The 23,903-nt window shown below is 42.2% G+C and overlaps 1 protein-coding gene across 1 annotated transcript; it reads left to right on the forward strand.

Moving 5' to 3' along the window:
• The first annotated feature begins 1,839 nt into the window (after positions 1-1,839).
• Positions 1,840-13,454, forward strand: LOC138304277 (up-regulator of cell proliferation-like). Its single transcript, XM_069244209.1, has one exon. The coding sequence runs from the start codon at positions 1,949-1,951 to the stop codon at positions 6,518-6,520; it is 4,572 nt and encodes a 1,523-aa protein (XP_069100310.1). The 5' UTR covers positions 1,840-1,948; the 3' UTR covers positions 6,521-13,454.
• Positions 13,455-23,903: the final 10,449 nt, after the last annotated feature.

Raw genomic sequence — 23,903 nt, forward strand, 5'->3', positions numbered from 1 at the left:
GAACATTGGAATGTTGGCGCTCCGGGCTTTTACCGGCCATTAAAAGCCCGTAGCACTCCATTGTTTTCAATGGAGCTGCCAACATTCCAATGTTCTCTTTGTTCACAGCAACAGCTGTGAACAAAGCCTCACGGAGCCCGAGGGGATTTTAATCCCCTCGGGCTCCGTGAGCAATTTGTTTTTTTTAATAGAACATTCTGCCCTGAGTGGCAGAATGTTCTAATAGCCTTAGAACCCGCCGTAGCAGGCTCTACTGGCTATTAAAGGCCCTTTCCCTTGTTAAATGCTTAACGCGGGAGTGGGCCTTTAATAGCCGGTAGAGCCCGCTACGGTGGGTTCTAAGGCTATATTAGAAGCTCTGACCACTTCATTGTTTTCAATGGAGCTCCCAGCTTTCCAATGTTTTAATTCTATTTAAAAAAGGCACAATAGGCCACATAGGTAACTAGCCTAGGTTAGTTGGTCCAAGCACATTAACAAATCTGCTGAAACAAATCAAGATGAGCACATCTCCAAACTCCTGCATAAACTGCTGGAATATCTCTAGTTCTTTCAAGAGCCCAACATATATGGGTGTTTGAATGAAGCTGACTATTTACAGTATAATCACCACACTGCTCAAATTAATAATTAATAATGGAGAACAACCAGAATTCAAAGTTATGATAAAGGAAATAATGCTTGTCATTCAGGGCCTGATTATGACCTTGGCAGATGGGATACTCTGTCACAAATGTGACTGACGTCCCGTCTGCCATATTACAAGTTCCATTATATCCTATGGAACTTGTAAAATGGCAGGCGGGATATCCGTCACATTTTTGTGACGGAGTATCGCATTCGTCAAGGTCATAATCAGGCCCTCAATCTCTTATAGACTTATAAATTACACATACGACAACCTAAAAATAGTGTATGGACTACGATCCCAAAAAATAAAGTTCATGCAGAACACACCAAAACAGAAAAGTGCATATGCTGCACCACCCCTAAAAAATTAGTGTATTCTACACCGCCAGAAAAAAAAACGAAAGTGCATGAACTACATTCTCCAGCCCCAACAAAAAAGGTATGCGCACTACCCTTTAAAAACTCTCTAATTTCTTTCCTTTAGATGGGTTTCTACCAAGCATGTGTTATAGAAAGCAAATGTAATTTAAGACGACATATGGAAAGCAGAGTATTGTGCAAGTCTTCCCTGGACATTGCTTGGATGTTTAAAGATTCAGAGCGATTTGAATACTTAGCACTATGTGTATCTAATATAATAAATAATATAAAGGTTTTGTTATGACAACTGGGAAGTTATATCCTGAAAGTTGTGTTACCAGAAGACATCAATGTCTATGACCTTATGTTATTGATTGCAATTATATTCTAACAATCAATTGGAAAAGTTTGAGTAGGTGACATGATGTAGCGTAGTGGCTACAGCTGCTGACTTTGGAACCAGGCTCGAATCCTGGCCCCAGCTCAACATCCGGTGATTCTGTGCAAATCACTTAATCTCCCTGTGGCACATCTGGTTCTCATGCAATGTGCTCTTAAGCCATTGGGCAAGGTTTGTGCTAAGTAAAACTGCAAAAAATAAAATTGGTCTTGACAATGTCTGAATGTGATGTTCTAGAGAAGGATATTCTGCCCCTTAACAGGTAAATGTTCCTTTATGGTGAGTATTCATATGACAGTGAAGGACGATGAGTTTAGTAACAAAGACCCAATATCCACAACAGATTTTAGTAAAATATTGTTGGGATACCTAAATAATGAAGCAAAAAAATTGACAACCATTGTTTTTCTTTTGACAGAACAAGTAAATGAACTGGATTCGGTCTTAGGTAAACTGGACCTGAAGCGCTACTATGGAAGCAGAAAGCTCACGCTGAGTGATGTCCTTGAAACTGGTCCAGAAGAAGGAGATAACTGCACCTGCCTCACATTCCAAGATATGCCCTGGCACTTCCTGAATAAGCTATTGGCCCTGAATATAACAGCAAGAAACACAAGCCTTACCTCCAGTCCACTGGATCATCAATCACAAAAAGAGAGTAAAGGACTTGATTTACTTAACAATCATGATGAAAATCTCTCTGGACAATGTTTTAACCCCCTTGATGTCCTCCATGCCCTCCTGCTTTGCTCAGATAGCTTTTTGCAACAAGAGATTCTACTAAAAATGTCCATGTGCCAGTTTGCTCTTCCCCTGGTGCTGCCTCCTTGTGATGGCACCAAATGCACATTCCTCCTGTGGGCCATGAGGGACATTGTAAGAAAGTGGAGGCCTCAGTCACTAAGAGATTGCAAAGGGTTTAGGGAAGAAAGCCTGGCACTCATACCAATGCCAACTATTTCCTTTGTACGTCTCGGGAGCTTAAGCCTCTCTAAGTCAAAGATTCTGAATGAGGTCCTCAGTCCCCCTCAGCAGTACCATGACATCTTCGTCCACTGGGGCATGAAATCGGGGAATTCTCCCCGCAAAATTTCTGATGGCTTAGTAGAGATTTCTTGGTATTTTCCTGGTGGAAAAGAAAATGATGAACTTTCCCCAGAGCCTGTTGCTTTTGCAAACCTAAGAGGGGATATTGAGTTCCACTGGCTGCAATTCAGCTTTCTAACAGAGATATCGTCTGCTGTCTTTATATACATTGAAGAACTTAGTGACAGGCAATGTGCCTTACTTTCATATCTAAACAGAGCAACAGAATTCTATTTTATTGTTAATTCCCAGACTGCTCATTCTCAGATAACCTTCAAAAGTCTTAATAAATTGTCAACAAAACTTAAAATAGATCAGTCACGAATTTTGATCAAAGATAGAAGCATAAATGATGCTACGTTTGTCATGAAACTTCAGTCTGCCGTAGAAAGGTTAGTAAAGCTTTCACAGAAAGGCAAAACCCTGGAAGATATGGCTGTCGCTGCACGTGAGCTAGGAATTAAGGTAGACGAAGACTGTAAGTCATGCCAGTCAGCCAAAGAATATGCTAAACAAATCACTGAAAACATTAAAGATGTTGCACAATACAAGAAGGGAGTGATGAAGCTACAAGGGGAGCCTTGGAAAAAACTGGCTAAAACAGAAAAGGAACTTTGCCGATTGAACAGACAAGGAAAAACCCAAACAGAAGAGTATAAATGTCAGCTGAATGATGAACTACTGAAAATCCGTAGCGAGCAGAATAAATGTGACCTTTCAGGTGGTATGATAACATTTGTCGATGGCTTAGGACAACTACCCCAAGTAGAGAAACAGTATTTTCTGAAATGGTTGAAATTTGGACTTGACTCAGTTGCTAGAAGTAGCCTTTCTAATCTGAGGGATAAGTACAAAGAAAAGTCTAAAGCTCCCTCCAGTGATCCCAAAGATCTAGCCGAATTGGATAGGCAAATATCTGAGAATTCGCTAGGGGTCGAGCACTTTGTGCGTGAGATGGGGCAGTTCTATGAGGCTGAGTGTTCCATGGTTAAGGAAAAGAAAATGAAAGAAAAAGATAGACAGTTCACTAAGTTGCCTAGCATTGCTGCAGACCTCTTGCTGGAAGGCTTTCCTCTCGAGCTGATTGACGGCGATGCTTCCAATATCCCGCTGACGTGGGTGACAGACGTGCTGGCGGAGCTTGAGAAAAAGCATGGAGACCAGCGCCGAATGGTGGTGATCACGGTGCTGGGGGTCCAGAGCACTGGCAAATCTACGCTCCTCAACACTATGTTTGGGCTCCAGTTCTCTGTCAGCAGCGGCAGATGTACCCGAGGCGCCTTCATGGTGTTGATGAAAGTGAAAGCAAAGCTGAGGAAGAGGCTTGGCTGTGACTTCATCCTGGTCATAGACACGGAAGGCTTGAAAGCCCCTGAACTGATGACCCTGGAGAACAGCTATGAGCACGACAACGAACTGGCGACTATGGTCATTGGCTTAAGCGACATCACCATCGTTAACATGGCTATGGAGAATGCTACAGAAATGAAGGATATTCTGCAGATTGTGGTACATTCTTTTCTCCGAATGGTGGGTGTTGGGAAAAAACCAAACTGTCAGTTCGTGCACCAGAATGTCAGCGACATATCAGCTTATGAGCAAAACATGCGGGACAGGAAAAATCTCCTGGATGAACTAGATAAAATGACAAAAGCAGCTGCCAGGATGGAGAAACAGGACAAGGAAATTACGTTTTCTGACGTCATGGAGTATGACCCTGATAAACACAACTGGTACATCCCGGGCCTCTGGCACGGTGTCCCACCCATGGCCCCGGTGAATCTAGGGTACAGCGAAAATGTTCGTGAGCTTAAGAAATACTTGTTTCAATTCATTGAGGGGCGTTTACAGACGGGAGCTGCCATGAGAATACCACAGTTTACGGAGTGGGTAAAGAGCTTGTGGAACGCTGTAAAGCATGAAAACTTTATCTTCAGCTTCAGAAACAGTCTGGTGGCAGAAGCCTACAACCAGCTGTCAACTGAGTACAGTCGGTGGGAATGGGCCTTTCGCAAGGAGATGCATCTCTGGGTGGCGGGCAAGGAATCTGTAATACGAAATCAGTCATTAATAGACCTTAATAGAAGCACACTTCATAACTTGGAAAAAGAGGCATCCGAGAAACTTTTACTTGGAGAAAAGGCGATGTTGGATTCTCTGCAAACATACTTTGAAAGTGGAGCTGAAAATATGAACCTGATAGAAAGATATAGAGAGGATTTTATCAATAGCACACAAAGTCTCAGAAATGAGCTTGAAAATTATGTTAGAAGGAAGTGGGAAGAAACAATTCGCATCCAGAAAGGGAAAGACAAGTTGAAAGATCTGCAGCAAGAGTATTTAAAGACTATTGAGGAGAAAGTGGTCCGGCTTTTAGATCAATGCAGGATGCAACATTCTCCACTGGAGGATGAGGACCTAGAGAGAGAATTTGAAGTAATGTGGGCGCAGACACTTGATGAGTTACCACTTAGCTTGTCAGAAAAGAGGAACGTAGCTGAAGATATGTACCTCCAGCTCGTAAAAGACTTGAAATCCCGTGGAAGTGCAATGAATGTGATGATTCAATCAGCCCACAATTTGGAATCTGGGGGGCAATCCTTCACATTAAAAAAAGAGCATTTTCACGAAAGGTTCTTTATCGAAAAAATAAAGGAAACATTTTTTGGAGGTGACTACTGGAATAAAACTGAAGATATTGTTATATCCCTAACGGAAGCATGTAATACCTTTGTTAGTGACTCCAGAGGGGACTATGACGAAAACTACTGCAGAGAATTACTAAATATGATCAATGAAAGACTGCAAAATAAGACTGCTTTAAAACTCAAGACTAGCCCTCGCTTTGAAGTTGATTTGAAGCTTCATATCTTATGGAAAGCATCACAGGATTTTCAAGTAAAGGATGAAGAATACATCAGGGAGAATGACCCTCGACTCGTCCTGGCCATAGTTAAACCTCAGTATGCCTCCACCTTCAAAGACCTTTACTTGCAGAAGGATCAATGTCAAAAGAAAGCTCAAGATTTCTGTGACCGGTGCCTGAAGCCAGCCCTGGAAGACTACATTAATAACAGGCTTGGCATAGAGATAGTGGATGATATCCTCACAAGCGGACAAGCAACACAGTACAGCAGCAGAGTGTTTTTTCAGTTTACTATATTGAAGGACCTGCTGCAGAAAAACGTGTGTGAGGATTACATAGAGTATATGATGCATTATCAAGCTTTCGTCAAACACTGGATCGGGACTCATATTTTGGATCACTACAAAAACGGTAAAGGCTTGGAAGCACTAGAAAAAAATATCCTGTCCACGATCCTCAAGAAAATCAGAAATATTGTCACCAACTCAGAAAACCATTGTTTTGGCACAATAGCTGGGTTCTTAGAAAACCTTTGTCACTCACTGCAGGAAGACCTTGTAATTTCCAAGGAGAGTTTACAGGTTATAATTTTTCAGAACACATCTAACATTAAAGAGTTTTCTGGCAATGTCCTGTTATTTCTCTCAGAGGTAGAGCAAAGCATTGTCTCAGAGCTGAATGCCTGTGAAATCCAAGCAAAGTTTTCAAAACTGACCTTCAGTCCACAAGATGAGTTGTTTAAGAAAGTATTTGGGTGCGGAGTTCAATGTCCCTTCTGTAAAGTGCCTTGTGAGGCGGGAGGCAAGAAACATAAAGAGCATTTTGCAACCATCCATCGTCCTCAGGGATTAGGTAGAATGAGAGATAGAGATTCCCAAAAGTTGGTTTCTGCATTGTGTTCATCCCAGGTGGCTTCCAAGAGAGAGTTTTCCAATTCAGACACCGGAGAGATATTTCATCCTTTCAGTGGTTACCGAGCATTTTATCCTGATTGGAATATTCAGCCAGATCCCAGCATTAGTGCCTCTGATTACTGGAAGTTTGTTTACAAAACATTTAATCACATTTTAGCAGAGAAATACAACGCCAAGCCTTCTGATCTTCCCGAGGACTGGATAAAACTAACTAAAGTGCAAGCCCTAGAAAGCTTAGAGGAAGCATTTAATATAAAAGAATAATGGAAGCGACACACCTGCTGTAGTTATTGGATATGTTATGTTCTGACTGGGCAAAGCTCAATTAGCCAAAATACGACCTTAAGAAGAACCAAAGTGGTACCTGAGTACCAAAACTTACTTAATCATTACGTTTGAAGATGAACCCATGAGGCTAACCCACGCACTTCCTTACAAAGAATGTTCGTCCTCTTTGTGCTCCCAGGTAGAGGCAATAATACAATTGAGGAAGAACGTCCACAATGGCAACTGAAGTCCAGCCGAGCAAGCATGAAACAGATTACCAGGCAATTGGCAAGATTAATTTATGTTAAATCTGTCAAAATAGTAAACGAAAATTATTATTATTTGCAGGGAGTGGTAGCGGAACAGTCACACATTTGTTAATAGGTACTCCCACTACATTGAAAGATAATATGTATAAGGTTACACCTCCTACCTAAACTTACATTTCTCTTGGTCAGATTTGTCTAGTGAAAAACAAAAGTACACTCTCAATTTGATTTTAGTATTTTGGCAAAAGCATTTCATGTGACCAATGAACAGGGCAAAGGTTTTGCTCATTTTGGGCCCGATTTAGAGTTTAGTGGATGGGATATTCTGTCACAAATGCAACGGATATCCCATCTGCGTATTATAAGTGCCACTGAATATAATGTACTTGTAATATAGCGGACAGGATAGTCTTCACTCTCGTGGCACAGTATCCATCCACCAAACTCTAAATCAGGCCTTTTATCATATTTGTGTTACCGACCAAGCATGAGCCCTGCGGAATTAGTGGAAGAATGCTGAGGCCGGAAAAATCAGGTGTAAATTGCGCACCTGTTACTTTGGGTTTGTAGCAGAGTTCAACTTGCACCTGGTTAAAAGTTGAGCACCTCCAATGGAGAATAACTTGCTGAGTGCCAGGTTATTCCCCATTCCGAGGTGCACGAGTACTGCATGTGTACAATTTGCTCCTTCGATGTGTATCAGATTACTTGGGCTGTAACAGGGCAAACACCCACTATTTACATCCAAATTGTAATCCCAATTTGGGCGAAAATTGAAATTTCCACCTAAAACGACATTACTATTTTGATAGAGGTCGAGCCTTAATGTATTTAATGTAAAAATGAACAGAACACTTTACATGCCTACATTGTTGATCTCCCCTGCTGCATGTACTTTTTATATGCTACCTTTAAAGGTGCAAGGCAGGTCACTGAATTGTGCTGTTTATTTTAAAAATGTGTCACTTAAAGAGCATTTTGTGCTAGCAGCTAAAAATATTTTACATCTTTTTTCCCTTTGGTATAGATTGTGTTTCTTGCAGTGCGCTGAGGGGCCATACTAATGGTAGTACAGCACTATACAAATATCTATATTACAGTGTTCTATAATGAAACATAATGCTGCAAACTGTAAGCTCGCCTGTGCAAGAGCAGGCGGTGGGTCAATAACTATTGACAGATGGCATTATGCTGCGACCAGGTCAAATACAAGTGACCACAGTGTAAGATCGCTACAGTGCTAGAGAATGTGACAAGTACTCCTAATTTCCTCACATTTACTTCCCAGTACTTGTGGACAACAACACTTCGAAATTCTCAGCCAAGCACACCTTCTACTCAGTTGCCTAAATGTATATAACACAGAACCCCCATCGCAATTAAACTTTAAAATCAATTTAATTTGTTACATTATCAAAGATACAATGTTACAGTAGACCATAAATCACTACATATAAAAGATAAGATATTGAGAGTATGTTTTGTAAACACCTAATTAATCAAATTCAGATAAATCCTGTCCTCACGCCCTACAGAGGAATTCTTTAGCAGTTGTTTGGATCCACAAGTCATCATTATTAGGCCAGCACTTACCACACTTTAAGTACAAATTCTAAACATTGACGCTTACATGTTTTATGTAGCATACACACACAAAGATAATGCTTCATTGTTTTAGTTGAGATATTTTTCTAATAATGTTTTCTTGTAGCTAACTTAGGTGGTAGCTCACCCAAAATCATTTGGTCATACAAGCATATGGACCTGATTCTCTGTAGTGGCATGTTTATGCCCTCGCATCGGTGCAGATTAACAAATCAAGTGGATTTGGATAGGTTTCCGAGAGTATCCCTGCAACCGTATAAGTTACAGGTTTCCATAAGTACTCCCTACAGACATGGATTACCAGTGAGAACATGTGTTTCCTTCATGAAGAAAACCCTTCTCTTCCATCCCCTCTAATTTTGTTCTGAGTCCTTTCCCACTTGGGAAAGGCATTTAATCCTGCCCTTGTCTGGATTAAATCTCTAAATGTTTTCAGGATGCGATTGGGTCAGAAACAAGTATGTTCAAAACTTTCTAGGGTATCTGCACCCAGGAATGTCCACTTTCCAGCCCCATTTAGAATTTACCTGTACACAATATTACACCATGGTGAGGTAATATTATCCAGGGGTAAATTAATTTATTACTGCAAATTTACCTTTTGTAGAGTTCTTGTACGCATGATTCAAGCTTTATGATGGATACCTCTTCCCTCAGATTTTTTACCTTGCAAATTATGAATTATGCTTCCTGGCTTCAGACTGGTCCAGAAAAGCTTTCATCAGAAATATCTGTCTAGCGCCACCAGGTGGTTTTGTGTGTCTTCAGCCACAATTCTGTCTCCAGACACAATGACACTGAGTGGCATGTTTATGAACTTTACGTGATGCTCCGGTCGCACTATACCCTGCGCTGTATTTACAAGGTGGCGTTAAGCTATTTATGTGGCTTAACACCACCTTTTGAATACGCCCCCTTCACACAGAGCACTTCAAATTTTTCCCTTTCATGGACGTTATTTGACCCACTGCTGTCAATTCATTGATCTAGCATTCAGGCTGACAACCATTTCACGCATCTTTATGACATTCTGGCAGGTGTGGTGCTTTACCTGCAGTGGTCAGGAGTCTAAGGGGCAGATTTATGGAAAGTGGCGCTGCACCGAGTGCAGCACCACTTTCCCTGCGCCTCCTGGCACCCCCCTACCGCCACCATATGTGTGCCATATTTAAAATACAGCACACCATGGTAGGGGGCAATAATGTCATTTTTCATGACGCTATTGATGTACTCTGCAGGAGTAGCGCCCAAATATTAGAGCTACACCTGCAGAGTATATAGGGGCCCTTTCTAAAGAATGGAAGGCCCCTTTTAACGACTGCTCTTTAACAGGCATTAACAGTGCTGTAATAAATGGCTCAAGGAAATCTCATAGATTTCCTTCCTTACCCTATTTTTCCAGCTCCTTTAACGGTGGAACGCTCCCTTTGTATACATAATGCCTGGCGCAGGCATAATGTAGCACAAAGGGTTACGGAGTGGTGCAATGCATGCATTGCGCCACTCTGTAAATACGGCGCAGGGATTTTGGCCTCGTTGAGCCACATTAATGTAAAAATAAATTACGTTAATGTGGCGCAAGGTGGCGCTAGGGGCCCATAAATATGCCCCTAAGTATTAGTGAGTAGTGAAAGCTGAGTCCCTGCTGTGGTCAGCGAACACCTTCAAGAGATGATGACTATCCTCTGTGATTGTGTTTTACCTTCAATGCCTGGAAGTCTCACCTATCTCTTATGCCAGGGGTGACCCTCATTTGGGCAGTACCGGACACAACTCTTGTAAAAACGTTTCCTACTCCTAAGAGGGTTGCAGATATTCCGAAGATGATTCCAGGATTTCTATCTCAAACTCTTATCTTGGTTTCAGCAAGTGTTATGCCTGCTTGGCCTCATGTCCTTGTTCATCCTGCTGGTGCCAGATGCCAGATGGGAGGTGAAGGAAATTCAGTGGTGCCTGAGATCACAGTGGCTGAGGCTTCTGGAGAGTCTCACAACTCAGGTGTTGATCTCCCATTCTGTTCATCCAGATCTACACTGGTGGACCAACCTCTCAAACCTTTTGGTGGGATATCTTTTTTAGCCCTCTACAAGCTCAGGCTACCATGCACACAGATGCCTGTTTGCTGACCTGGGAAGCTTATCTAGGTGACATAACTGCATGGGGTCTCTGGTCCATTTTGGAGCAGCACCTGCACATAAATATTCTCTAGCTGTGAGTGGTCCGAACTGCAAGAAAGCTTTTCTCCCTTCCATCTGAGGAAGCAACAGTTAGATTCTTTTGTTCAACTGCACTACCATCCAGTATAACAATAGGCAAGGTGGTGTGTGTTCATGAAGCCTAAGTTGAAAGACAATTCTCCTGAGGAAGTGGGCACAGTGATGGGAACCTTCCTAAAGTGGCTCATTTTTCAGACTTCCACGTCATCTCTTACTTGAGAATGACAAGGAATGCACTCAAAGTGATGGAGGTTATCTTCTCCATAGTAGGGTTTCCATTTGTGGGCCTTGACGCCATGGCCCAGAAGAGGAAATGTACTTAGTTTTGTACCATACACTTCTCTGAATGGTTCATTGGGGGATGCCTTCAGGTTCAGTTGGTCTCAAGGTCTGCTGTATGCATTTCCATTGATTCTACTTCAATAAAAAATATGTTGGAAGGTGCAGGGGGATGAAGCGAAGATGATCCTGATCACCAAGACTGTACATGAATGATCTGGTTTGCCAATCTGCTGGTACTCACATTCAGTTGCCTCTCTCGTATAGCGTACACCTGCTGTTGCAGCAGAGTCGTCAGGTCCTCAACCCCATAAGCTGTGGCTGCATATGTGGATATTCAGAATGCCAGCTTGAGTCCTTTTGTCTGCCAGATGAAGTCACAGACGCCGTCTTGGCACCCACAAAGCTGGATACTAGATCCATCTATGCAGGCACTGGAACAAATGTGATTGTTGGTGTCAGTCAGATGGCCTCATCCCTTTAAATCTTACCTTTCTGACTTTTTGCAATTTTAATTGTCCTTTGCACAGCAGAGACTAATAGTGGCTACAAGTAAGGGCTATTCTACTGCCCAGTTTGCCTTTATGTATCTTCCTGATCAAAATTGCCTTTTGTGATTGCCATTAATGGTGCATCTTCTAAATGGTTTGCTTTACTTAATCCCTCCCACACCGTTTATTGTTCTTCAGTGGGATTTTATAAATGTTTTGACCTTGATGGCAACCCCATTGAAGCTGGTCCACTGTTCCCCAGTTCACCTTCTTACTGTGATAATATTTGTTGGTGACAATATCATCAGCATATAGGGTAAAAGAACTTAATTGAGATATTCCTTATAGATGCATTCATAAGATGAGGAATTGTGTGAAGATGTATTTATCAGAAGAAAAAGTTTCTTAGCGTTAATAAAGATAATTCTGGTGGAAACATATTCTTACTGCAGATTCCCCACTGCCCTCCATCCTCCTCTGATGAGTTATTGCCATGACTGATAAGATCCCAAGAAATGCAAACATGTTATGTGCTGTATCTGTTTCCGTCTCTTCTGTCTCTCTTTTGCTCTCTTCACGTTCCAAGGCATGGAGGGAAAAGTGATGTTACCTGACAGCAGTATCCCAGTTGGCACCTAATATACTAATTTGTCATTGTGCAGGCAGTCAAAGGTGAATCCTTATGGTGCCACCTGGAGGCACTAAATAGATATTGCAAGCATACGTTTTCTGGGCCAGTCTGAAGCCCGTAAGGAAAATCAAAATTAGTAAGGTGTGAACTTACACGAAGATTAAGTATCAACCAGAAATGTTCTTACCAAAGGTAGTTAACCTATTAAATTGTGTATCAAGTTGAACCTCAATGGACAAACGCCTTTTGGAGTTGGGCCACATATGAGCAAGCGTTAGAGTGCTTCAGCTGATTGCAATTGATATATAAGCCTTAAGGCCACAAGAAGAGAACATAAGAGGATACTCGCCAGTGCTCTGCAGACAGTATTAATCATAATCACTCCCGAAGTGCAACACATCCTTTTAATCCTTTTCTGAATGAAAAAGCCAGTATCACCTTCTCCTTAATAGCATTTCAGTGCAGTTTCTCTAGTCTATTACCCAAAAACATGAAATTGTCCTTTTCATTTTGTAGAGTTCAACTCAGTTTTTCTGCCAAGCACATTTGAAGGTAGTTAGCTGCAGTAAGCAGCTGGAGCTGCCTTGTCCTTACGAGGTGATGATCATTTTAGCTTACATTATAACCTTCGAACATTTACTATACTATTTGCAATCAGTGTAGAAGAGACATTTCAGTGACTGAGTTATCTAGACAGAAAGTTGTATCCTAGAGTCTCCCAACACAAAATGCAATACCTAACCGCATATACCTACACCAGAATTGGGATGCCTGTTTCTCAGTTTATTGATCTGTTCTTGTCTACGATAAAAGATACATTAAAAAATATGATGCTGGCAGAGGTGAAGCAAGATGCTGATAATGCAGTCTTGTGGATTATTCAGGACACTTCATTTTAATTAGATGGTTCCTTGCTATCTATAGTTTCATTGTTAACCAATGTGATTGTTCCTCCCGTGGCCCCGAAAGAGGGAGAGCAGAAAAACATGGATATTTTCAATGGTAAAAAACAATGGTTAAGTCATGAATAAACTGTTGATATCAAATAGACTTTGTTGACTTCAGGCAATATCTGAATGTTTTGATATTTACAATGCTTATTAATTCAAAATGTTTTATTGTACATTACATGAATGTGTGTTGTACAGTATAATCTCCCCAAATTTCATACTGTCTGCATTACTCTTGCATCAGCCACCATCTCTGATTTCTACTTGTCGTTATGAGGCTGTTGGAATCCTGTATCCTCTCAGACAAATGTGATTTATGTATTTCTTCATTATATATTATGTATGTAAGCATGCCTTTATAATTTCTCTTTAGTGCATAGTCCTGGTTTATGCAATAGAAATCACTTGAGAAATAATCGATTAGATGCTTTCTGTAGGATTTTAGCCCTCTGTAATTAAATAAAAGATGTGTCATGTGTCTTTTTTTCAATCCTACTTTCTTTACTATGTGGTAATGTTTTCTATTGATATTTCATTTAAAGTATTCTATCTGAAAAATTACCACGCCAGTTTGATGCACAGCCACATATATATGTTGAATTATATGTTGACATAGTGCATTATAGACTGCACCAGATCTCCTCCTCACCCACAGCATAGGACTATGTAATTCATCTATTTTTTCCTGATAGCTGCTCCACCTGTTTATTCTTCACCTTTTGAATACTTCAAGGCGCCAAACTGGATCTCTAAAAGCTTTAATAGCTCCTAAGCACTAGAAAGTGGTGCCACGTGCCTTCTTTGTGGCTCCATGTTTCCCTGGACACGATGACACAGAGCCACTTGTAGGTGCCACACATGTATGCTGATCTTACTCCCTCTTTTCTGCATCCTTGGAATTTGAACACATAATTCAAAATAATTATATTCTGGTTGTGTAGAAGAAATGCCAATAACAAAATCTATAGGCTTTAAATATTTTTTTATGTTTCATGAGCAGACATCGACAATGGGCCTGCACAATGTATGTCTGTGGTGCCTGGGGCCAGACATGACTCCAAGAGATGCAACAAATGCTCTCTTATGCATCTGAAGATGAGCAGAAGCACAACCATACGGCTAAAGGCATGAAACAAAGCCTTGTTCACCCACGTTAGGTCAGTCAAAGGACAAGAAACATAAATGAGAGCATCGACTTCTAGATGCCCCTGTTTCTGGAAGAATTCATGTACTTGGATCCATAGGACCAGACCCTAGCCTTATTTTCCCCTTTGAGTCTATCTCGATAATTGAAAAGATTCATTCTGAGTTCCAGTGCCTGCGTCAGATCCAGGTAGCAGTCTTCAAAGAGATCATGCTGCAAGCCTTTGGTATGTCTCTCTCTCTGTTGTTTCTTCGGCCCCAGGGAGCCTATGGAGCCTCCATGTGGCATAGCTGTCCTCAGTACTGACTGATCTTCTTGGGTTTTGGCCAAGCCACACTATGCACTGGGCTGTGCCTTTGCTGAAGGGTTTGCTAGTTAATGCCCCAACTGCAGCAGTTCAGATACTAAGGTGCATATTTATAGGACCCTAGTGCCAGAAGAGCGTCACTTTTAGTGACGCTCCTGTGGCGATAAGCACTGCATCATATTTAGAAGGTGGCGTTAAGCCACTTTTTGTGGCTTAACGTCACCCTGTAAATACGGCCCCTTCCAACACAGCACTGTACGTGGAAGGGGCGTGCAATGGACGTTGCTGTGGGCATGCCACAGCAACACCCATTACATTTTGACGCTGCCTCAGATTTATGAAATTTCGTAAACCTGAGGCAGCACCAAAATCAAACACCACCCCAAGGGGTGGCGTTAGCAGGGCGCAACGATGAGGAATACTTTTACTTCTCCTTGTTTTTTGCATTTTCTATGTGTGCTGCATTCTGCAAAAGGTGTCCCTTCCTCCACATGAACAATCATTTGAAAATGACGCTTTGGCACTTCTGTGTGTGCTGTATTATGCAGCACATACAGAAGTACCAAATCGCCATTAGTGATTGTTTACGTGCAGGAAGGGACACCTTCCCGCACATAAGCAATCACACCCCTCACACCCAGCTAAATTTAGCACCAGCGCATGGGACAACACAGGGATGCGCCGTATGCACTTAAATACAGCACATCCCTGCGTTTCTAATGTGATGCAGCATGGCGCTGCCAATTTTGGCGCAGCACAGCGCTGCACCACTTTTCCATAAATCTGGACCTAAATCCGCCTGTACCAACTGTGAGGCTACAGCATTCATCAGTGAGAGTCTGTCTTATGTAATGCTGTACTATTACTAAAATAAACAAAACACCATGAGTGCAATGCTTGAATTAATCTCAGCCAGTCTTAATTATTCAGGGCCACATCCCATTCCATAATTTTTTTGCCCACCATGCCAATACCGATTGTAGCCAGGCATATGCAATTCAGCCCTGGACCTGCTACAATAGGAACAGTCCAGCCCGAAGTGTCAAACCTGGCTCTCCCTAAACGAGAACACGAGAAACCCAATCACCAGTTTCAGTTAGGTGCAGCTTGGTTCCAGTGCACAATGAGTACAAGACAACATGTCTGGGCATACTCATTGGACTCGGGGCATTGCACTTGCGTGAACACAAAACTGATGGGATGAACGCTTGAATTTATCTCAGCCGCTGACTGCATTTCAGGCCATTGTTTTTTGCGCACCATGCCACCTCAGATTAGACCCAGCCATATGCAAATCAGCTTAGGCCCTGCTCCTGCAGGAACAGTCCTGCCGAAATGCCAAGTCAAATTAAGCTGAAATGATGGACTGGGTTGTGCCTTGAGTAATTATCAGTAGCCCAGATTAATTTAAGCATTTCAACCATCTCACCACTTTTTGTATCCCTCAGTACTATTACTACAAAGCTCCCTATGTTGAACATGAATTCATTCACAGCAACTCTACTTCCACAATGTCAGTATTTTGTCAGGGGGCAGGCCCTTCTCAGTTCTGATTCTAATGCAATTTAGATGCCTTACATGGTCCCGCATAATAAGGATGATGATGAAGAAACAGCCAACTTACTACCCCTAAATTATATTTATAGTGGCCTTTATCTAGCTTTACAGAATGCAAGTGATCTTGACACCTTACCTAGCTCATCTCTTGATCCACCATATTATCCTCCGACATTTACAGTGGTCGTTTGCAGAGCTGAGGAAGTGTTGGAACCTCCTCTTATATGACAGGAAAGTAAAGGGAATTTGCTTACAGAAATCCTCCAGCCTGGTCCGTTTCATTCTGAGCCTTCCTTACCATTCAGTGAGGCACTAGTGGATAGTAGTTTGGCAGCCAGGCCTCGGCTGACAGACACTTCATTGCTGGACATCAATAATCGGCTGGTGGGGATAGAAAGTTAATGAAACAGAATCAAGCGCCTGAAAGTTTACTGGTACATTCTTTTTTAGGTTATTTCTAATTCTTTCCCTTCTTCTCCTCCAGATAGAGTAAAAGACAATTGATGCCATGGACAAGAAAGTTTTGTTCTGGCAGTTGGGCACTGCATTGTCTAAATACTTCTTGCCTGCAGTCTCTTTATGGTATTTTCATTCCCCCTAGTAGCTGGCACTAGAGGGGGTGACTATTTGGTGAAAAGGCCAATTCAGCCATTGAGATGTTTAAACTGGTTATGAAACACTTTGGCCCATATTTATGGATTCTGCTTCAAAACTGTGCTTACACTGTCTTGCATCAGAATCCATAGCGCCTGCTAGCGCCATTCCAAAGCGCCAGCTGGGTGCTATATAGTTATGGAATGGCGCACAGTGGTGCAAAGGACAGGCTAGCGTCCAAGAATAAGAAGCTAGCCGGGGGTGCTGGCGGTAGGGGAGAAGGTGCTAGGGGAACAGAAATTACACTAGGCAGGTTAGCGGCAAGAAATATGCCACTAACCATCCTAGCATCATTTTCTTATGCTAGCACCCAACAATGACTCCTGTCTTACTACGTACAGGAATCATGCCCACCACCCCAATGGCCAGCCCAGGGGACAAGTTTCACCTGGGCAAGGCCATAATACCCCATGTAAGGGACCCCCAGTGGCACTGAAAAAAATGAAAAAATACTTACCTGTAATTACCCCGGATGAAGTCCCCCATCCAATGGTGTCCCTCCGGTGTGGATGGGGGTGATTCTGGGGCTTGGGGTGGGCATCTGTGGGCCCATTCCATGGTGTTTAGCCATGGAAATGGGTCCACAGGTCCCCTGACGCCTGGGCAGAACCAGGCGTTAAGTAATGGCACTTAGCAGGCTTAACACCATTATTTGGGTCCGCCTACTCCATGCGCAACGTTTGTGCACCAAAGTATAAATAAGGCGTTAGGGGGTTAGCGTGATATTGTGGACGGGAATGCCTACCTTGCATCTAATTAGCGCATGCTAGTTTGCCGCATCCACAATTTGATGCTAACCCCTATATTTTAATGCTTGACCGGTCTAGCGTCAAAATATAAATATGGAGTTAGCTCAGTGCTGTTTTAGCATCAAAATTATTGCCGCTAAAATGGCGCTAGCAGAGTATAAATATGCCCCTTTGTTCTTTGGGCCTAACTTTTCCAGCAGCATCACAATTTCTAAAGTTACTGTGCTTTCCGTCAACCGTCTCTGGCAATCCATCAACCTGTGCAAAACCCTCATAGCTAAAGGATCACAGGGGCACGAAGGAGAAAACACAACAGCAGAAATCTTACTCCCTCGCCTCCTCACCCAGCACCAGAACAAAACCTTTTTAGTTCCCCTTTCAGTGCGCACAAGCATTCAGTGGGAGATCGACTCTAACAATTTCCGACACACTGGGAATCATTAACATCAGACCAAGAGGTCCTGCAGGTCCAAGTTGGCTATGCCTTACATTTTAAGGATGGGCCTCCCCACACACTCCAGGCTATAACCTGATTCCCATGTATCATGCATAAATCTTCTCCAGGGAGGAGTCGAATTTGCTTACAAAGGGTGCAATTGAGCTGGTGCTCAAATTGGAAGGAGGGCTTGGATAGTAATCCTGTTCAGTCGTGCCTTGCAGGGGAGGGGAAAAAGGGGCAGCGCCTGGCGGGGCAGGAAAAACAAAAAACAAAAAAAATTTACATTCCTCGCTGTCTCCACCACACCGCTCCTTTGTCCTCACAGCAGGCACAGACTCCAAGCCTGTCCTGCGGCCAATCCTAACGCTGCTTATATGCTGCTGGCAGCATGAAAGCAGCGTTAGGATTGGCCCGAGCGCCCTTGCTTGGCGCTCCAAGGCAGAGTGGGAGCCTCTGATGCTGTCTCCAGCCTGGCAACACAGTGCTGGGTTAAAGAGAGCCCAGTGCGCATGTGTGTTTGGCCGGCCCGGACGGCCAGCCAAACACACATGTGTACTGAGGGGAGTGCTGTGCACCCCTCCTCTGTCCATGTCATGCCCCCATGTCCCCACCCCTTTTACAATAAAATGATAATAAACATAGTTTATCATTATTTTATTCTAAAAGGTTTGCAGCTGCTGCTGCTGGCAGAGGGTGACGGTCTTCTGCTATAGCAGAGGAGCCGCCGCTGATGCTGTTACTTTCTGGTCCCCAAAAAGGACAGTGGTGTGCTGCTGATACTGGACCTCACAGTTTTGAACTCCTTCTTCCTAAAGAAGAAATTCAAAATGATAGTCCTTGCTCAAGTCTTGCTGGTCTTAGACTGTGAGGACTGGACAGTGACCTTGGACCTCACCAAAACCTGCTATCATGTACTGATCCTTTAGTTCCACGGAAGCCTGCGTTTTAAAGTGGGTTAAACTCACTTTCGGTTTATGGTCTTCCCCTTTGGCCTCACATCAACGCAATAGGCCTTAATGAAAATCATGTGTCTAGTTGCAGCTAATCTCTCCTGGCAAGGGATACATGTGCATTTTACATGCCTCCATGACTGACTGATAAAGCTGGGTCTGCACTAGTCTTGAACCACCTATTGGGCACAATATCAATGCTGGTTAGCCAGCAGTTGTTTATTAGTGAGTCAAAATCCCACCTTCAAGCCATACAAAGACTACCTTTCATTGAGTCATCTTGGAAACAGTTGCATTGAAGTCTTTTCCACCCATGCAATGAATCCTAGATTGCCAGAGTGAATTCTTGCTCAAGGTCTGAACAAACTGACCTACAGATTACTCAACGTGGTAGTTGCTTGCACAGCCTAATATGGAGCTTGCACATGTGGCTGATTCTTTCTATGAATTGTTTATCTCTGCTAGACACTGTAGATATGTGGACACCCTACACAACATGGTACATCACTGTAGATGGTATGAGGAATGTTGTACTTGGCTAGAACCCTGTAGATGTGATCGTAGAACCCTAGAGCTGAGACCCATTAATGTGTGTGTTATTTTATTTTACTGTGATAATAAAGTGCATCTTTTTTATTAAGATAGGCACTGGTTTGGACAGGTTTTTTTAGTCTGCACTTTGACTGCTGTGTTTGGAGTCTCTGCCCCTACACTACCTACCTGCTCATCCTTGATACCCTGAGACCCAAGTGCGGAAATGACATACCTGGCTCAATTTTAAAAGCAATAGTTGTGGGGACACCAGAACACCAGAGGCAATTAAATGGGAATGGAGACATAACTTACACTTGTCAATGGTAAACAGCTAAAGTAGTAAAGTGACTCAAAAATTTAAGAGTAAACTTACACGTGTATCTTACTCTCGGGTGTAAGTTATCCTTGCGAATAACCGCATGTGCACATAGCTTCTATATTGGTAGGCTAAGGATCCCTTGTCTAAAAGCATCTCTCTGCAGGCCTAATGATTTATTCAACCAGAGCTCTCTGGTGTAAGTCTACTTCTGAGACCCATCTCTTTTTGGAGAAACTGCATTAGTACTAATTCTTAAAAATATTGCCACCTGTCTGAGAGGGAAATGCTGCCAGTAGTGCATGCTTTGTGGTTCTGGGAGGGCGAGGGGTTGGTATGCGAATAATAGTTTGTATAAAATCCTCTGTATTCTTTCATTAGGAAAATGTCTAGACTAGGCTTCTCCAATGAGTTGCTCATGAGTTACTGGTAGCTCTTCACTTACATGTAAGTGGCTCTCCTGTGTGCAGCCAAGCCTACTAAATTAGAAGTTTTTGTTTGGCTGAATTCATATATGTTGACTAACATTCAATAGTGTGAATTCAAGACAAAATGTGTGTAACCTCGTAATTTCTAAAACAAATTTAAAGGTGATATTTGAGTGATAAATAAGATGGCACTGGGTAGACTTATTACTAACATTATGAACTTTATGCCAGAGGCATTGGTGCTATGGTACCCATGTAGAGTCATTCCAGATTTATAAAGCCTTTTTTACAGTACTGCTTGCAACTCTGCCTGATGTTCTGAGGAGATGACTGCTAGTAATCCTGCCTATGGTGACCACTAATCTAATCTTGTTTGATATGATCACTATTACAACACTAACAATATTAGTAGCTCAGGATGATTTTCATTGAACATAAGTAGCTCTTATTACTGAAAAGGTTGGTGACCACGGTCTAGATAGCATTGACATTCTTTGGACATGTTTTCATTCTGTATTTCCTGCTTTAAGTTTATAATTCAAAGGGGGAAGAATACCAGATTTTAATGATTTTTGTGCTATTTTTACCTATCTTGCCATGAAAAGCTCCAGCCAGGTTGGTAAAGATGGAAACCCTATTCTAAAGGTGAGGAGGGCTCTTGCGGATATAAGTACCTTTACAAAGAATAAGATACTTACCTTCAATAACTCTGTTTCTTGTAGATACTCTAGATCAGTGGTTCCCAACCTGTGTTTGGAGGACCCTTGGAGGATCACGAAGCCTCCTGAGGGGGTCCGAAACTGCTAAAATTAAATAATATTAACAGGTTAGGTCCCCAGCTTTCAGTAATGACTCGGTGGGGGTCCCCAGGTCCCAGTAATGATAAAGTGGGGGTCCACAGAAGTCAAAAGGTTGGGAATCACTGCTCTAGATACCCACTCATTTCTCACTGCCTGCTCTACTCCCTCATTCTCTGCAGTGGACGTTGAAGGTGTCAAGGCATATTTGCTGACTGTCAGTTATCAGAACAATTTTGTAAGTTTGTTACCACTTATTGGCTGGAATAAAAGCGAAACTATCATTAGCATGCAGAAGTGTTGCCTATATGTGGCTCCATGTCATGTTTGAGGTAGAATGGAGTCTTGGTGGAGGCTGACTGCTCCACCTACTGGAGTGTAGGAGCTATTGAACCTTTACAGGATGCAACCTGATACATAGGAATCTAAAGGTAAGGAATTTACGAGTAGATAAGAGTATCCACTATAAAGAGTGTTACCAAATGTAAGTGACGTATTCTTCAATGCACTAGACGCAGCTTCAATTCACCACAACTAAAGTGCTTTTCTTTAGCATCAAATCAGACTACTCCATGCATTGTCAGAGGAAACAAACCTGAAAAAAGATCCAGATTTGTTTCTTATATTTGTTTTACTCTCTTCTAGATGAAGAGATGTAAAACATGCAAAATGTATCTGTTCTCTAGTGGTATTCCATGGCGCTGTCTACACCTAAGTGAGAAATAAAGGTGACTACTTAACGTCACTTCAGGGAGTGGCAGGTTTCTCAGACAAAGAAACCAGGCCTTAGTTCTGAATAAACAAAAGGCAGATCTGGCAAAAAAAGATCCTTCATTTGTACCTCCTGCAATTGCCGGTCCTTGTTTACAGTGCCTTAGATGGACATCTCACTGTTTAATAAAGCTCCACTATCAGGCCTACCAAGATTAAGTGATAACTGCCTCAAAGTTAGTTGTAGTTCAGTTTCTACATGGGCAGTGTCAAACTAATAACCACGTTTAGCAGAGTTAGCACTTTCAAAGACAGACATGAAAAGGAGATTGAACTTAATTTGAGGTGCAAGTGTGTCCATAACATGCTTGAAAACAATCACGACCTGTTAGGAAAACTACATATATAGCCACTTACAATGTACTTCCACTTTAGTGTTGCATTTTCAGTAACAATTCTACCATCCTACAGCTTTATTGGGAACATTTCTGCCTTAGGTTTACCATCTGGGGCCAGATCACAAAATATTTTTGATTGATTCTATTTTGTGTTGTTGATGGTAAGTTAAAGCTTGCTACAAACACATTTTCCCCACCGTAATACAAAACAGGATCCTGGAGGTGATAATGTATTATAAGAACGTTTGCACATATTTATTGTGTGGCATTTTGCTTCAGCAGTGATTGATTCTATTGTTTTTTATGTTGCTGTGTGGCTGTCTTATATTATTATATTGTGTTTTTTGTTGTATTGCTCTGTGTTTCAACACTTTTGCTGTGATGTGCTCTATTATGATTTGTTTTAATTGCATTGTTTTGTGATATTATTTTATGTTCTGCCGTTTACATTGTGTTAGATGTTTCAGCAAATGCAGCAAATTTGCAGCCAACAGCAGGGCACCCCTTTAAAGTTCCTGTGACAAGCAACTATTCACAGCTGTCCAATGTAGTAAAATAGCGCTGCTCCAGCTTTCCAACTACTTAAGACACCAGTCAACCCAACACTGTGGCAGAGAAAGTATTTTAACTCAGCACTTCCTAATCTCACCTGATGTAATATGACCAGAGAGTCACTCCTACAACAGGTCAGACAGCAATTTTGGAGAACACACTGTAGTGGTGCAGAAGACAGCACTCAAGGAGACCCGTGGGAGGTAAGAAGAACCTGTTTATTCACTGAAAAGTTGTCACTGCTGTTCCATCAGCCGTAGAACGTTGATAACATTCCAACAGAGCGTGAGGAATGACGCACAACCATTCTAAACAGAGAAGAGGGACTGGGGGAGGTGATGATGATAGGGGAAACATACACTAAGAATGCAACTGCATATAATCACAATGCAAAGGTTACATACTACATCTTCTTCCTTCTCATAAAAAGGAAATACACTTCATCAAAATGTCTTTAAACCTGGAAAGAAATGCAGCATTTTTCTTAGAGAAACCCACAGAACAGGGTGTATCTCTTGTCTTACTTTACTTCACATTAAAGGACCAACCAATTTTAGGAACGCTCACTGATAGAAACCTACTGCTGAGTTCTGGCAACTCATCCATGGGGGTACGAGAAGCCCCTGTTGATTCAGATGCAGTAGTATCAATCTGGAGAAGATTTTGGTTATGAGCATTTGCACACTCAGAAAAGACCACACGCGAGCCATTCCACCACTGGCCATTTTCTAGCAGGAGTGCAGTGCCTCTTTTCTTAACCACTCACATGGACTCATTAAACGTACTTCCATCACATCTCTTCGCTGTAAGTTTCCCTTTAACCTTGTCTCCTGTTTGAATAGACATGTTCTTAACTGCATTTCTGGAGTTGTAATACTGACGCATCTTAAGCTGCTTCTCTGCGGCACTGGTGGGCCAATCAGTGTCATCTCTCTCAACACTACACATCCACTTCTTCCGTACCAATAACCAATCGAGTTGTAGTTTAGTTATCGCTAGTCTGCCACAGAGCAGTTCAAAAGGAGTCTTGCCTGTAGTCCTATGTATGGTCGTGCAGTAAGACCAAAGCCTGGTCCTGAGTGCAGCTTCCGCATGGTTGTGATTAGCTGGTTGACCCTCTTAAGTTTCCCATGGTCTGAGGGTGTTTTAATGATGATCTTCCATGCTCTATACCAGTGGTTCCCAACCTTTTTACTTTTGTGGACCCCCACTTTATCAACACTGGAACCCGGGAACTCCCACTGAAGAGTTACTGAAAGCCAGAGACTCGTCTAAACATTGTTGAGGATTTGAATCACAAAACAATACACAAACAATACATTAAACAAGAATTCTATCAAACAAGTACACACATAATAACCCATTTTATTTAGTTTGCAAACAAATAAAATAAAAACATATTT

Source organism: Pleurodeles waltl, chromosome 7 (genome assembly GCF_031143425.1).
Source record: "Pleurodeles waltl isolate 20211129_DDA chromosome 7, aPleWal1.hap1.20221129, whole genome shotgun sequence".
Lineage (NCBI taxonomy): Eukaryota > Metazoa > Chordata > Amphibia > Caudata > Salamandridae > Pleurodeles > Pleurodeles waltl.